At 47.2% G+C, this 17,241-nt stretch overlaps 1 protein-coding gene across 1 annotated transcript; it reads right to left on the bottom strand.

Moving 5' to 3' along the window:
* Positions 1-223: 223 nt before the first annotated feature.
* Positions 224-16,851, bottom strand: WNT9B (Wnt family member 9B). Its single transcript, XM_055697820.1, has 4 exons — positions 16,757-16,851; positions 7,628-7,884; positions 1,974-2,239; positions 224-1,080 (listed from the first exon to the last, which is right to left on the bottom strand). Exons 1-4 carry the CDS (start codon positions 16,849-16,851, stop codon positions 604-606), a joined length of 1,095 nt encoding a protein of 364 aa, XP_055553795.1. The 3' UTR covers positions 224-603.
* Positions 16,852-17,241: the final 390 nt, after the last annotated feature.

The raw sequence follows: 17,241 nt of genomic DNA on the forward strand, positions 1-17,241 counted from the left end.
GCTCCGAACAATTCTCGCATCAAGAGGAGACTACGCGGCAGTGTGTCTTTGAGCTCAAAGCAGAAAGGATTCAACCAGCTCCCACAGAACAGCACTGACAATCCCCTGCTGCCAGAGTCCTTTTGCCTTGGTGCAGGACCACAGCCGTCCTGCCACCTCAGGATCCAGGCTCTTGTTAGTTGCCTCCCCAGTCCCTTAATTCTCTTCTCTCCAGGAGCCAGGGCACAATCCCTCAGTATTTTGGTGTCACCACCCCAATGCACTTACCTAAGTGCAAGTAAGGCATGGAGGAGGGGGTTATTACTGCAGACGAGTACAAGTTTTAGCCCGAGAGAGATATTTTTGACTGCTCCAGTGTTTCTGCTGTCCCCATGTTACCCCCCCTCTCTGTCCCTCCTTCCTTATCTGATACCTGACAAACTCTCTGGTTTTCACCCCTCATACAGGGGCTCTCCCCAGATCGGAGGCTCTCAAGATTGAGATGATCGGAGCACTGGACATTTTTGGTGCTTGCCTTTGCCCTCAGCCCACAGTAGAGAATCATGTCTCTCTCTCTCCCTACTGCTTCCTTGTGCTCTAGGACTTGAACCTCTGGAAGTGTCCTTACTGCTTGCAGCTGTAGACCACCTCCTCCTGCATGCACTGCTGGCACTCCACATAGCAACACCACTGCACCTGACAGTGGCACGAGAAGGTAACCAGCCGGCTCTGGGTGTTGTAGCCTCTTCCACAGCACATGCTGTCACAGTTGCCTTCTCGAGAGCAGGTCCTCCCGGCGGTTCCCAGGGAGTATTTGCTTGGACGACAGAAACTGGGGGAGTCTTCCACATACACCAAGTCAGTAGAGCGTGGTGAAGCGGGGTGCTTGGAGGAGTGGCTGTGTCTCTGTGGGCCAGCCAGCTCCGAGTGTCCCACAGCATCATTGGTGGTGCTGAAGACCTTGACAGCATCATCGTAGCGCAGCTTCAGCAGTCGTCCAATCTCATGGAAAGGTGAAAGTTGCTTCCAGCATGTCCGGACAGCACATGAGCCGGAGACACCATGGCACTTGCACGTGGTTTTGAGACCATTTTTCACAGCCTGATGAGAAAGAGAAGTGGTAGTCATTATCTGCCAGGATCGTGAGCCTACTTCTGGGTAGAGGCCACACCTCAGACTGCAGACAGCCTGGAAACACTTCAGTTTTATTAGTATTATTCCTATTTCATGGAAGAGAAACTAAAAACCAAAACAAAAGAGAGTACTGACTACAGAGCTGACTGGTGAGCCGGAGAGCAGAAAGCCTGAATGAGGACAAATGGCTGAATACTGATTAAATTCTCACTAAGCCTATTTGGAATAGCTGGAGTAGTCAACCATAAAACTGAGTATTTCCAGCATGGTGGATTCCCTTCAGTATATTCAAATGAAGACAGTGCTCTAATCGAACAAGTAATTTGACTCAGTAAACTGAAAACAATGATTAGTCAGTAGCCTGTAGCAGACAGTCTAAGATGTTTGATCTAATGGTCTCCCTGACCCAAACTTGTCACGTGATTAGTTCCGTAGGAAATCACCAGCAGGTTCATCATTGATCTCAAGAGTGTCAACCCTTTATCTATTTGACATGTCCCACCAGCTCTGAAGCTCTAGCTGTTCTCAAAATTCCCTGTGATGGTGGCATAACCCATGGAGTAACTCAGCTGCTGAGTTTTACGGCTGCTGCTGCGTGCATACTGCTGTCACTCAGCCCCTGGTACCGCTAGAGGATGCAGGATGCTACTCTGCCACTCAACATGCATCTCCTTACACCGGAGTTCAGGAGACTTTCCAGGGAGCTCTCAGTACCGTAAGATCCACAACACACGGGTAGACGGGTCTGGTTTGTGAGTAGGGACAGCGAATACCCCTCTCGCAACAGCCTCAGCTGAGGACGGGTTCGAAGACGCACTGAGTCCTAACCTCATTCTAGGCCTGCTAGTGCAGCTCCTCACCTTGATCCCAACATTGGTGTTGTGGATGTCCACCTTGGCCCGCAAGTCTTTGCCAATCCTCTTCTGACCCAAGAACTTCTTCAGGAACTTGGTGCTGTATTTGAGGTTGTCTCCACAAACGCCCCATTGCCAGGCCTTGCGGTTCTCCAGGTCTGGGGAGTCATCGCAGGTGCAGCGCTCCATGCGCCCAGCACTACACGCTCTGGCTAAGGAATGGGTGAGAGCTGCAGAGGACACGGCATAGAGGAAGGCAGTTTCCTTAAAACCTGCACAGGAGAGGGATTAGGAGAGGGTAGGAGCAGGAAAGGCAAAATAAGGCGTTTATCTGCCTCACTGGCTCTCCTGACTAGAACTATGCATGAACTAAGCCCAAGCACAATACTTAGAGATACAAAGAGACAACACACTGCCATTACCCACACACCATTCCCAGCAGAGAAACTCAGTATCATGTTTGAATTAACTGGTGTAGTGACACCCCAGTCTCTCCTGGTGGCTGTGAGTGACTCAATACGGGGACAGGAGACCACTCCTGAACCTAGGGATGGGTGGCAACAGCCAAACGGTCCTGGGAAAATATTCAACTGCAAAAAACAACAGTCATGAAACTGTTTTCCTCATCCTCACCACAGAGCTGACGGGTACGAATCATCACTGAAATCATGTTGTGGCTTAAAATCAGGAAATATTTAGTAGAAACTGAAAAAAAAATTTCAAAAATCTGACCTGTTGTTTAAAAATGTGTTTCATTGGGACTGCATTGGCACAGTAGTAGTATTTCATATGGAAAGATCACATGTGGTTTGACTAGGAGAGGTTCCCTGCTGAAGGACATCTTGGGCAAGGAGGACAACTCTCCCACCTGTGAGTGGGTTTTCTGACTTACCTGTGATAAATCACCTGCTCCCAGTGACCATGGCAATGCTTTCTGAAGCTATCCTCCTTCCTAAAGGAGGCTTCCCAGCTTGACCACGTTTGCCCTGAGGTGTGTGACCATGACACACCATGACATTTTAACCAGGAAAGAAAGTACAGTGCCTGAATAGGAGTTCAACCTGAAGACATCAACATACCCATTCCTATCTGATCTCATATGACACCCGTGAGCTCCACAGAAGTTCCAGAAAACCCCGATTGACACAAACCTAACCTAAACCCCAAAATATTCCTATTTAGTCCAGGGGAAAATCTTAGTATTTCCTCCAGAGTTCATTTGCAGAAAACAAAATTATTCATCGGAAACTGCTTAACAAGCCCACAATTTAGCAAAGAGTGCAAAGAAGAGAAAGACAGGTGACTGATCAATAGCTCAGAGTGAAGGAATGGATAAAATTGGCTGAAATAGAAAAATCTTGATTTATAAAAAATAAAGCAATTGGACATTGCATGGAAGAAAGCACAGTGAAGCAAACAAATATTCCACATTGGAAAATTCCAAATTTCCTTCCACATCAGAAGGAAACAGATCTGTTTCTCAGAAAAAATGGAAGAGAGAACCACAGAGACCTGATCTAGTCTTGCAGTTAGCTCTGCTTTGAGCAGAATTTGGAAGCACCTCTAGAATTCACCCAGTCCAACTCCCAATTTTCCCATCATTCTATTCCCTCAAAGAATTCCCATCCAGCTGTAATAATAGCTCAGACCACTGACTGCTGAGATCTGAGTGAGTTCACCGTAAACATGACCAGAGAACAGGAAGAAGAGTTCTTCTGATAGCTATCAGTAAGAAGAATAAAAAACAAACTAATCGTGAATGTAATGGAGAGGTTGTGTTAGTGACTTCAATACAGACTTCACAGGAGCTCTTTGGAATTCCAAAATTTCAGATGAAAGATCTAGCAACAGTAAGGATGTGGATGAGAGAGTCAGGAAAATGTGGAGGAGGTCAAGGAGATCAATCACCAAACTACTTCCTACCTCACCATTTCAGTTGCTCTGTCACTGGGACAAGTAACTTGCAACTAAGCTCTCCAGTTGATGATGCTCTATAAAATCTCTAAGGGTAGTGGAAGAATAATGAAAAAATGTCACAAAATCCATCAAAAGTTTTGGAAAAGCTGGTATAGGACACAGTAAATACAGATTATGGATAGCAACACAACGCTCACACATTTTCCAGCAGTGGCCAACGCAAAAGAAGGAGCTAAGAGAGGATGAAATATTTGAGATCGAAAATCTGAAAAATAATTCCAGAAGTTAATCTCCAAGTGCTCAGCTGATTCCCAGTATCCTATCTGACATACTGATACCAGAAGAGAGGACAGCATTTCAGAAACACTTTCCCATACCATATAAAGCTAGCAGTACCAGTCAGCTCCACATACCCTGCTAAATCTGACTTTGTGGAGTACCACACTGCTTCTGGTATTTCTGACCAGTGATGGTTTTGTTTCTTCTGTGGCACTCCACGTAAGTGCTGGCTAGATGTCAACCCACTGGAAATCAGAGAGCATTGCTTGTGGTGAGGCCACTGCAGACAGCAGTAACTGAAGATAACGAGCATACTTTCAAATCGTCTCCTTCTTCTCCCCCCTCTTCCACCTCCTTTTATGGCAAAGGTTCAATGCCACCAGGCTGCCAAATGCTTGCCTGAAAAGTCTAAGATGGTTCCTTCTGCTTTGTCATAAGGGATTGATCACTATTTAATTAATTCACAAATCACATGAGTAATGGAATAACTGAATGGTCCTTAAGAGCTTGTGGAATAACAATGAGTCGCAGAGGAGCTGCTGAAGCTGGATTTTCGGTAGGACACAGCACAAATGAGCAGCAATCAGCTCCAAAAAACATGATTTGAGAAGATCTAAAGAGAAGTTTCTCCATGGGTCCTGTGTACCTGTCCTCCTGCTGTGTCAATGGAGCTCTTGTCACCATAGCCCATGGAGCCTGGAGCTAATGTCCAGGCTGTCAGGGTCTCTTTTAGGGATGAGTCATTATCCTGACCCCATCGACTGTGTTGCCAGTGACTACGCGAAATTTTAAACACTTGGTGCAAGAGGGAACATCTAAATGCAGATGTCTTTGCTGGGCAGTTTGATTGCAAACATCCAGCATGGAGTTGAATTTCAAGATGCTGAAGCAAGCCAGCTCCCTCTGGTAGGACCTTGCACATGTCCAAGTCTTGCCCTGAGCTCGCTGGAATTATTTCTTAGCTCAGCAGCCTATAAATACAGAAAGACGTTTGCTGCAATGGCAAGACACTATTCTGTGGCATGGTGTGCTCTAGACCACAAGGAAAACTATAATAGGAGGAGTTTAGCCATGTGGTGATTCTGCCAAAGGAAAGATGCCCAAGGTCAAAGATTTTTCAATGTTACAATAAAGACAGCGTGAGCGTTTCAGAGCAAGTGGAAGAGGCATCTTTTGGGGAGAAAAAAAACCAAGACAAATTTAAAAAGCAAGCAAACAAACAAATAAGCAAGCAATCAGAGCCGACCAGAAAGCTAGAGAATTGTAGAAAGATTTAGGATGGAAGGACTCCTCAAGGTCTTTAATACAACCTCCTGCTCAAAGCAGGGCTAACTACAATGCCAGAAACAGTTTTTCAGGGCTTGTCCAACTGAGTTCTCCAAATCTCCAATGATGGAAATTCTGTCTCTGAGCCACTGCTCCTGCGCTGTGCCATCCCTTGCTTGCTCATGACATCAGTGAAGCCACTGCTGGAAGGTCAAAGTATCTAACCAACGCGAAGCAAAAAAATGGATTAATGGATGGAACGCTTGTAGGGAGCTCATTTCTTAAGGAGGTTTCTCCCTGAATCACCTTGTTTCAAAGAGAGCAAAAAAGATGGTGGCACCTCTAGAAGCAGGAAAAGTGTTGGTGATCCAAATCAGTCATAGCAGGTTTTCAGTTGTGATTGCAAATTAAGACTGGCTTTTCACCTATTACAAAAATGAACCATCTCACTGGGACACGATCTTTTTTCCCCTTTTGCACTCGTAAGACCATTAAAAAATGTTAAAAAGTCTCTGTTTTTCTTGACAGTTTCTCTAAGACCATGGCAATATCAATCACTTAATCATACCTAAAACTCTTCATAACTACTTGGGCGAAAGGAGCACAGTCCATTGCCCGACCAGCAATTTCCAAGGCAGCGACAGGAAAAAACAGGAGTAGGAATATGTGAGAAACAGATCAAAAGTGGCAGCTGAAAGTCTTCATGTTCTTTGTGAAAGAAATAACCTATTTGCAAGCTAAAGGAAAATGAGAACTAATAATTGCTTCCAGCCAACTGTCTTCTTATAGAGGAGATGTATACGGCATACTTTTCTGTATTAAATCATCATTTGATCCTTAAGATTGTGTAATAAAAGTTTTCAAACACTTATCCTCATCTGCCAAAACAGGTTTTAAATTACAGGTGATATTTTATTTTGTCAGTCAGGAGTCCATGGAAATGTTAAGGCATGCCACCACGAGATAATTAAATGTTTTCCAGCTATTTGAAGATGAGGATTATTCAATTGTCATTTTCAAGTTCTTTGAGGTTGATGAAGGTAGGGATGTCAGAAAGACACTCAAAATGATCACAAACAGCTTCTTTCACAGTGTGCTTAAAAATTCACAACGGAGCCTGCAGTGAAGTAAATCTGCTCTTGTATGTGCTGTTTTACTAAAATATTAACTTAATATTTACTTCAACAAAATCCGATCATTTGAAATGGAAATGATAAAAAGTTTCAATCCCAATGCTAATTAAAATCAAGATCTTATTTTTTAATTAAAAATTACATTTAAATTTCATCAAAGTTAATATTGGCTTATTCAGGCCCCCTTTTTTTAAAACATGAAGTTACTAAACATTATCAAAGGACTGAAAGTCAATAATACCGAAGACTGAAGCTTAGTAAATGTATGTTGCTAAACATTACGGAGGGGCTGAAACTCGGGAACAGGCAGGCAGGCATCGTTTGGGTGAGGACGGGTTTAGCAACACGTACATGCAAGCTCTGGGAACTTCTATTAAGAAACAGTTTCAGGGTTTGTCTTCATTCTATTTTTCTCAAGGTCTTCTGTTTTGAAGGATTTATTATGTTCCCTCCTACTTCAAATACAGAACTTACAGGGCATTTTCTTCCTCTGAAGCATGTTGTGAACCAGAAACCAGTGGCTCTTCTGTCTGCTCTGTGCAAACTTCTGCAGAGACTCCAAATATACGTGAAAGAGTCTTAGGAGATATTTGTCAACATGCACTGCAATGCCTTAATACCCATAAATAGCTTTTTGCAACAGTAAATTAGGGTTAAATTCTTTATGAGAGATCTACATACAAAATATCAGAAGAGCTAAAAAGGGTCTTTTCCTAAAGTGCCCCTTAGCAAAGCACTGACTCTCATTTTTCACAGTATTGTCCCTGATTGCCAGCCAAGGAAGGTGGTCAGTCTAGGAATCTCCGGCCTAGGACAAGAATCCACAAGCCAAGGGTGTGAACTTCCTTCTGCTTTTCAAACCGTGACAAACCACGCAGGAAAAATGAGGATAAGACATATTTTGTGGCAGAAGAGCCCAAATTGCACAGCTCCCATTTCTGGGCAAAACAGATGATTTTTGCACCCCCTGGTTACTGCTCCCGCTTTGCTTAATTTGAGATGCATGTTGCAGGGGCTGCAGAACCAGGTGAGATTGCGCACTGCAAACAAAAAACTACCTTGTACCTCGCTTCAGCAGGCTGGTCCGTCCCTCCAGGCTGCAGTTCCAGCGCTCGCTGCGGAACTGGTACTGGCACTCCATGACCCCCAGCCGGATGGCATCCCGCAAGGTCTCCGCCAAGCCAGGCTCCCTCCGGCACAGCCTCTTCTGCTTGCGGGACAGCTTCAGCAAGTCACACTGCTTCACGTGGACCTTCCCCTGGGCAGAGTTTGTGGAGGGTCCCAGGGCTGGGAAGTGGGTCAGAGCTTCTTTCCCAGTCAAGCTGAAAGGAAGCAGAAAAAGCAGTGAGGTACGGAAGCAGGCAGTCACGGAAAAGGTGATCAGAGGGCAGGATATGCAGAAAGCTGCTGGTCAGGGTGCTTTACCAGCTCAGAAGATTAATCAATACAGATTGATTTGATCTACTATGCAATCTCCACCACACACAAGGCAAAGTAGCAGACTAATGCTGTGGGGAGAAAGGAGAAACGCACATGTGTTGTCTCCAGCAGCCTCAGGTGGGAAGTTCTCTTGACTCCACCAAGAGGACACAGTTACAGCCCTGCAGCTTTGTCTCCTTCACAGTGCATCCACCATCACCTACAGAGATTTGGTTTACTCGATGGTGCTGCAGGTCACTGTATGTCACAGCTTTGTGCCAACTCCATGAAGTATTAACCACGTCCTTCCAGGGTTTTGTGTACACGGGTACCATGCCACTAGACACAGGAAAGACACAGGGAGGCATTATCAATGGCCACCTTCCTAAAGTAAGCGTGACTTTTGCTGGAAAACATTTTCTTGCTGAAAAAATAAAGGAAAGGTCAACTAAAAACCTATGGCCTAATGCAACAGCAATGCACTTACATGTGTTTATACGTAATTCAGCTGAAAAATATCTCAAGTTTTCAAGGCAAATGGTTTCATTTTTCATGGCAAGACAATATTCTTGCAAAATTTGTCTTCCTTAATAGCTTTAGGATGCTTGAAAACACAGAGAAATTACTTTGATGCAAGGTTTGAGGGCTGGGAACAGTCATGCATTTGCACAACACTAATCAGGAGTGCCTCTCGTTATTACTAAACAGGTGAGAATCACAGAGTGCCTCAGCCACCCCCAAAAATACCCAAGCCAGACAGATAAATGGAAACATCCTAGAACATTTACTTTTGGACACCTCTCAGCCCCAACATTAACATTTGCAGAGTATGCCTTCCCTCCCCCAAACCCTGCTGTTTTCTTTGCAAGTCCACAGGTAGTGCAACGTGGGCAAAGAGATGAGCCAGCTGGTTCTTGTTCCTCTCCCCCAGTGAGACAAGTGGGGCTATGCTGCTCCACAAAGCCACTGTGGGAGTCGGACAAGCAAAGCTGGATAGGGAGGGATGCAATCAGGAGCAATCTCTGAAGCATGTCTACCAAGACTCTCTGGTACTGCCCCCCCCCAGCAGCGCAGCCACCTGTGCCCTGCACAGATCAGTGCCCAAGCAGACCAAGCCAGATGGAGATGGGCACGAGTTAGCAAGCCAGTACAATGCCAAAGAAGCAATTCCCCACAGCAGTGTAGGAAGGGAGATCCTGCACCTCTGCACCATTATCAGGTTCCTTGTGAAAGGAAAATTTACACAGCTAAATTACCCGGCCAGGTTTGACCGGGCACGTCTCCAGGTGCGTGTTTCGGCACAGCAAACGCCAGCCTGCGCTGGTGGAGGGAGGAGAGGGCAGCCTGTGCCGGTGAACAGGACAAGTGGCCACATTGTCTACCACACTCCAATTCACAAGTAAAGAATTTTAACCAATAGAGGTGACCAAAATGAAAATTTACCCAGCTCGACAAAAGACAGGCATTTCTAACACTCAGCTGTTCAAGTGAGGGCGATACTCTTATCAGGGATATTACTTCCGTTACAGAGGATGCAAGTCAAGCACAGCGGCTTCAGTTTTAGTCCTCCAAATACTTTATCGACATCTATTTCTCAGCTAGACGTCTGGATCTCTCTGTAGTCAATCCAGTCTGTCCAGGCACAGCAGTTATACCACAGCTCCGCTGACCTAACCCTGCAGTACTTCGGCATGCATTCTCACAGCAGCCTACAATTTCCAGGTGCACTCGCACATCGGTAATTAGGAACAAGTATGATTAACTAACACACAGAAATCATCCAGAGACCTGCAAACTGCAAACTAACCAAGAACCAAGGAATCATTGTGAATCACACAGCAAGTACTAAACTTCAGAAACCAAGAGGCTGAGGAAAATGTTTCAATCCCATTGTCACTGCTGAACTGGGGGACAGAAACATGAGATGTTCCAGTGGGAGCCAAGAAATAAACAGGCAATACTGGAAACACAGACAAGTATTTGGGGTCAGGTTTGGCACAAGAAACTGGAACTAGCATGGCTTGACGAGCTTCAGAGAGAAATTCAGACTGCACAGCTCAAAGCCCTATCTGGCACCGAACACTGCACAGAGGGGCCAGCAACAGCAGGTGCATGGGGGACACGGCAGTCCTGAGCTGGAGGAACTGTGGTGAGGGACACAAGAGTGGCAAGTGAGCAAGACCAAAGCATGATGAGCAAGCTTGAGTGCTTTGCCTCGCTGTGGTGCTTAAAAACCGATACACATGTTCATTGGAGTTACATTTCTCTGAGTGCATAAGCATGTGCTGTGCACAAGCTCCGATGCTCAAGAATGTCAAGGTATGCCAACTCTAGCATGGGCAGGGAGAGGTGTAGATGTCAACAAAAGTCTGACTTCTGAGGAAGGTTCAAACTGTACCTAACTCACTGGGACAATGCTGCGTTCAGGAAGAGATGTTGCTGTTTACATCAGCTGGGGGAATGACAACATGCACCCAGAAAGTCAGAGACCTGGTCTGACCCAGGACAGCTGTTCCTATGATCATGGACAGGGACTACCTCAAGGATGGCCATCAGTGGCCAGTGAGATCTGGGAGAAGGTGCTGTTGCCATTCTCCTGACCTTAAGGATGTTGGATGTTAATATATGCGGAAAACTCAAATAGAATAATGATAGGCACCATAAAAACAACCTTTGAAGAATTTGATTCCATTTTCAGAGCAATCTCAATAGTGCACAGCAAATACAGCCTGGGACCACACACAGAGCAAAGATACCAAGTCTAATTCATCTTTTCCACTATGCAAAGCAAAAGCTTCATGGGAAAAACACTTTCTAAAATTGGATCCAGCAATACCTTAAATTCTGACAGAGGTAATGCAGCACCCTACACAAACAGCTGGTTGCACAGGCAAGTTTAGTTAATGCTTCTTTGCTTTTAATTTTAGTTGTGAATTTCTAAAGTTGCATCACACAAAGTAAATTGGTTTTCCTCTAGAAAGGGAGGATGGAAATAACCAGATGGAAATAATGCATTGAGGAGTAAACAAGCAGTAAATTGGTTAATCTAAGACATGTGACTAAAGCCACCTGGAATACACCTTTCTGTGAAAGTCTCCCTCATGTGAACTATCACACTCGTTCCCTAAGACAAGTAGATGTTGGCATGAAAAAATACACTGCTGTGCCTCGAGGCTTTTACAGAGTTCGGGATTCATTCCCTAAGATCAGTGCACAGACAGAACTCTCAAAACTAGTCTCACGTAACTTTCAATTTAGGTAAGTAGACAAAGAAATTAAAGGAGTCGACCAAGGTCATGCAGTTGACCAGTGGCAGAGCTGAGAGAAAAGCCACTCTCAAGAGTCGCAACAGACACAACCAGGATCACCCATATGAGCAGAGGCTTGTAGGCTCTAACTATAACTGTGTTTTATTAGGGTAAAACTAACACAGGAAAAGATCAAGATCACAGTACGAGAACATTCTCACAAGATTAAATATAAAATATGCAGATATTTGCAGTTAGGCAAACTGGGTATCGTTTTTAGATGATTTAGAGTTTATTATCTACAGATCGTAAGGCAAAAAAAAATAAACTCTTTGAATTAATGCACACCTGCTAGCAATCTTAAAGAACAATAAGGATCTCAAACTTTTATTTCTCTCTGCTTTTCTGTCTAAGCACTTTGCTAAATTAATCTATTTCCTTTAATCTCCTTCCAGCCACATTCCGGCTGCTTAAGAGACTTTTAATGAGAGCCTGTTCCTGTGCAATGCCCAATGTCCTCTGGATCTGAAAAGTCTTAAAAAACCCTAAAAATATGCCTTTTCTACCTCTCCCAAGCAAGGAGAAAAATCAAAGGGAGCCACAACAGTACTCCATATCTGATTTCACGGGCCTTTCATGTTCCGCAGAAATACCTACACCCCACAGATAGCTGCAACGAGCGTTCGGAAAAGGCTGAGAGAATATGGGACGACGAGAGATCAGATCCAGGCCACTGCAGTGCACAACAGGTCCTCAGCTCTCCTCTCTCCCCAGCAGCTCAGTGGAATAGAGTTTTAATCCTTTCAGAAGCAACACTATTGAATCCTCAGCATCTGCCCCCGGACAAATGGATGGCCAGCAGCAGGGTTGCGCTGTCTTGGCCAGATGAGGTGGTCTCCCATGCTTCGTACCACCTGCTGTCTGCAGAGAAGGTGGCTGAAATCCTCACAGCAGCATCTCAGGGTGAAGTATTGATCTCAAATATTTTTTACTTTTCTCTATCAGAGCTGTCATTTCAGACCCTCTAGCAGGTGGCTTTATACCTGTTATCCTCCTGGTTTGCTGTCAAGCTTTCTCACAGCTCCTCACAAGGGAAAAAAAAGCTTGAATTAAAAACTCAGGTGAGGTTTACATGAGGTTGAGTTGAAATCCTTTGTATTGGGCTTTTCTGCTTGCTGCAAACAGTTTTTGCGACCAGCAACAGATGATGCGTCCAGATACAGACTCAGCTTTTAAAAATAATTCTCCTGAAACTCCACACAGAACAGCATACAAAATTCTTACATCAGAAGAGCTGGCTGGTTTGGGCTGAGAGGTGTGTAACCTGGTGTGAGGATTTAGCTGGGAATGGTTGCAGTTAGTGCCTATGCGCCAGCTGACCTGGGTCACTAACTGCAGCTGGGTTCCTCACCCTTATCTGCTCTGGGCTCCACAGCCTGGGCATACTTGGTTTAAGTCCTTCCACCTCAGCTCAGTCACATGAAATATCACCGTGTAGCTCCTGATCTCAGGGGCAGTGCGCTCCCTGCTGCTGCCCCCCAGCCCAGGCCAGCAGTCCGGTCAATCATTACATGGGAGATCAGATCTTCGGTCTAACCCTGGACTGGCCGCATTCCCTGGAGTGTTCCCTACAGGAAGCACTCAACGCCCAGCGGGATGATTTTTCAGAAAATATGATACCCTGAGACAGTTACTAAAAAGAATCTGGGAACTGAAGATAAAAGGCATCCATGAAAAGCCCTTACCTATTCAATGCATCTGTAGTCCCACATCACCTCTGCTGTGGCAATCACTGCACGCTCCACCTTCTCAAGTCTCAGCTGAAAGTTGCCTTCCCTCTCCATTTCTGCTCTCTTTCTGCTAGTATACTCTTTTAAAATATCCCAGTATTCTGTGACTGACAATGCAAAAAAAGATTCTGTAACAAATCCTTCTGATATACTGTACTTTAAGGAATGATTACGCAACCTGTAAGTAATATAAGCATTTAATTTATCTGCTCAACAGGAAGAAAAACATCTTCAGAAATCTTTCCAGGAGCACTCAGAACTGGACAGCAGAGCCCTGACTTGCAGTAGATTTGGTCGTTTAGATTTATCAGGGAAATGCTGCAATAACAGTTACCAAAGAAAATGTAAGAACAGAGGTAACTGGCGAAAATCAAAGCTTACTCATCATCTCTAGAAGGATACAGGGGAGGCAAGGACAGCATTTTTGAACACACTTATATTTACATTAAGATGTCATTTGACATATTATGCTATTTTCAAAACTATGCAAGCCCAAGCTTCAATACACCTGCAAGTCGCATGTTGCTTTTACTCTCTAAGGGCCCCCCAAAAAATTACTCCATCCTGAAAAGAGCAACATTTGTGCCACTGACTTCAACAGGAGCAGAACTAGCAGTAAATACAGAGGACACAGGTAGGCTGAAGTAAGAGGAGCTGTGAATCAAGACAGCACATCATGTGAAATTCCAGGAAGCCTGGCGCCTCCGTACCTACCACAGGTATTTCAGGATGAGTTATAAAGCAACGCTCCAGCAGATCCAGCTGCCCACAGAGCACAGGCCAAACTGGCCCATGAAGGAGACATGCTGCAGCCTGCTCCATGGAGGTCTCCCCAGAAGAAGGCTTTCATCCAGATTGGTGCTTCTGCCTACCCAACCACATCCTACCAGAGGTGGGTCTCCTCTGCATTCTGCCCTGGTCTCATTCTAGGGAAAGACCCTCTTAGACTCTGTGCGAAGCTCGTTGCCCTCCAGCACACCCTAAACTACCTTTCACTTTGTGAAACAGCCCCCAAGAAGGCAACAGGAGGCTGGGAGCTCTGGGTGAGGTCTAGAGTGACTCCCACCCACCCCCTGAAAGAAAAAGCATGGCTAAGACGAGGGGAGAATAGCTTACAGGAGGCTGCAGCATGGGGGAGGACTGAAGCAAGGGTGAAACAAAACAAGCACGAAGGAAACTGAGGTGTGCACTGTCTGTATACAAGGGAGACAGCCACTCCTGGATTCCTGCATCTAATGAGCCAGGCAAGCCTGACATAACCTCAGCAACAGCGGGACCACATTTCATGCAGATTATTTTCTCCCCTTCTTGTAGAAGTAGGCTTTAATTCACCCCTCTGCAGACCCAGCACTGGCAGTTCCAGGTCTGTTCAAGCACAGCCGGCACACTGACACCACACAGCCAAACCACCCCCAAGACTGGGAATGTGGTCTGCTGAGACCTGCCCACAGCTGCCATTGCTGCTCCATTGTAAGGCTGTGTGCACTCTGGCAAGACTCTGTTTTGTGTATTTACAGATGATCTTCATCCTTCCCGGGCCCTTGGACCATTTTTGCTGGACAAGCCTGTACACCTCTTGCCTTACCTTTGTCCTGATGGAATCAATCCTGAATTTACTTCACTGCTTTCAGCCAGCAATACTTCACCTTTGCCAAATCCCCTGCATGCAAGAAAAAGGGCTCAGGTCCTGTCTCTCCAGACAGCCACCCAAAAGCCTCCTTCACTTTTTGTTACCTCTTTGCAGGTTTTCTCAATTAAGTGTTTGGAAAGCAAAGATATGGCTCATGTGTCTCACAAGTCTCTCATAAATCTCTCCTATTGGCCAAAACACAGAGGTAGACCGCTGAACCAGGATCTAAAGTCCCCTCCGATTCCGTAGTAATTTGGACGTGAGATTGCTTTTCTCCCAGACTGAGCCATATCAGACATTCACATCAGGACTTTTAAAATATTCAGGTTCCTCTCTAGTCTATCAACTCAAATTTGTATTTGAAAGCACACGTGCATCGTGTTATTAATCACCACCAAACACTCCCTGAGTTCTTAGACTTCAGTTTCCTTCTTGTATTCCTTGTGATTTTTAAATGGAGAGGTGAGAATATGCAGGACACACCTGTGTCAAACCCCTCGAGGAAAAGACATTAAAAAGTGAAACTACAGCCTCAGATCCTAAGCTGTGCATCATCAGGAGGCAGCACACCTGGATTTCCTATGCCCAAAAAGCAGCTTATACCACACAGATCACTGTCACAAAATGAAGAATCATTCAGGTTGCTTTAACAACAGAGTCCAGCTTGAGCAATAGTAGCTGCTTCATGTTAGTGACCTGAAAGGGGAGCACAGGTACATTCACTTCCACCGAATATAACGTGTGCACCTGCCCCTGTGCCTGGGAAGCCAAACCCGCACTGTGACGCAGCTCCTTGACAGAGCACGTGTGTATACACACTATCAATGAGCAAGGAAGGGAGAGCCCCCCCCTGCCCCCCACCCTGTCAGCAGGTGCTTAGGCAGGAGTTAGGCTAAATGATACCATTAATAAACTTGAAATCCAGCTGTTTTAAGAAAGCTTTGCAGCAGAAATTAAATACCAGTCATTGTCGCAGCCAACTGACAAGCCAGCAGAAACTTGCACGCGAATGCAGGGAGGTGTCTGGCATATGATGGGAGGATCAGCAGTGAGGGACCAAGACCCTCCAGGAGTGTAAGTCAGCACAGATCTGTCCAGAGGGTCACGGCCACACACAGCAGCGCCTGAACGCATCAGTTTGTGTCGCCTCTGCACTCACTGCAACAAATGCACTAACAGCTCTGGTTACCATAAGAGTCTGAAAAAGCTGTCTGAGAAGCAGCTGACTCAGAAAAAAACCAAAATAAAACAAAACACATCTTCATGGAAAACTGCATTGAGCCAGCCTGTTAAAAAAACCATCTTTGCCTTTAACCCAAGCAAACTAAAACGTGAGGGGAGCACACACACTTGGGGACAAGCACGCCCAAGTGATCCTGCACAGTATCCCAGGCTGGAGCATCAGCTCTGCCTCTCTGCACCCAAGTGCACCCTCCATCCCTGGGCTGGCTTCAAGCCTCATGGAGCCCCACAGCACCCACATGCTGCCCACCCCTCTGCTGAGCCCTGGCTCCCACCCCCAGCCCCCTCCTCCCACTTTCTTCCCTCCAAGGAAGCAGCCTGGAGAGAGGTATCAAAGCCAGCAGCTACCCAGGGCTACCTCACACCCCGGACAGAAGCTGAGCAGTGCAAGGAGCACTCATAAGCAAATTCGAGGAGTATACATACACAAACAAGACGATTTTTTTGGCTATTTCTTCCAGCTAGGAGCATCTTACACCCCGTTTTTACGTCCTGCTCTTGTGCACCTTGATCTTTCCCTCATTCCCTTCCTCCGGGGTGCCCAGGAGCAGAGTGGGGGCTCCTGCCGACACCCAGCACCCTCGCCCCTACCTCCCACCCCTCCCCTGGCGGCTGCGAAGATGCGCGGGGTGCTGCAGGTGCGCGGCCCGGCCGGGCCACCCTCCCGCACCGCCGGGCAGCCCCGCGGAGCCTCCGGCCTCCTCTCAGCACAGAATGCGCGGAGAATCCGCGCTCCCTCCCGGGATCTCCGCGCACCCTGCGCGCTCCCTGCCAGGGTCCCCTCCCCGCGCACCCTGCGCGCTCCCTGCCGGGCTGCGCGGCGCGGAGGCGGCGCCGGGGGCCGAGCCCCGCGGGCAGTGCTGACCCGAAGTAGGCGGCGGCGGGCGGCGACGGCGACAGGAGCAGGAGGAGGAGGAGGAGGAGGAGGAAGATGCGGCAGAGGGCGGCAGCGCGGTGCATGGTGCCTGGCGGTGCCGCTCCGCAGCTCGCTGCGCGGCCGCCCGGCGCCGCGGCTCTTTAAGCGGGAGGCGGGGCGGCCCCCTCCTCCCGTCCCGTCCCGTCCCACAGCCGCCGGCGACGCCGTGGCGGACGGCGCCGGGTACCCCCGGGGCTCCCTGGGGACCCGCTGGCCCCTCCGGCCCCCGGGCACGCCGTGCCGGGTCGTGCCCCACCGAGCGCCCCCGGCCGCGGGCTCCGAGGGCAGCGCCGGGGCCTCTCCGGGCTGGCAGGGCACGGGCAGCCTCCGCGCCGGGCTGCGGGATGCTCGACGGTGCCATGGAGAAGGATAACGGTGGATGCAGCGGGGAGCATCCCACCTCCAAGACCTGCCGCTGCCTGTGGCGGTGCAGC

The sequence above is a fragment of the Falco cherrug genome, chromosome 20 (assembly GCF_023634085.1).
Source record: "Falco cherrug isolate bFalChe1 chromosome 20, bFalChe1.pri, whole genome shotgun sequence".
Classification (NCBI taxonomy): Eukaryota; Metazoa; Chordata; class Aves; order Falconiformes; family Falconidae; genus Falco; species Falco cherrug.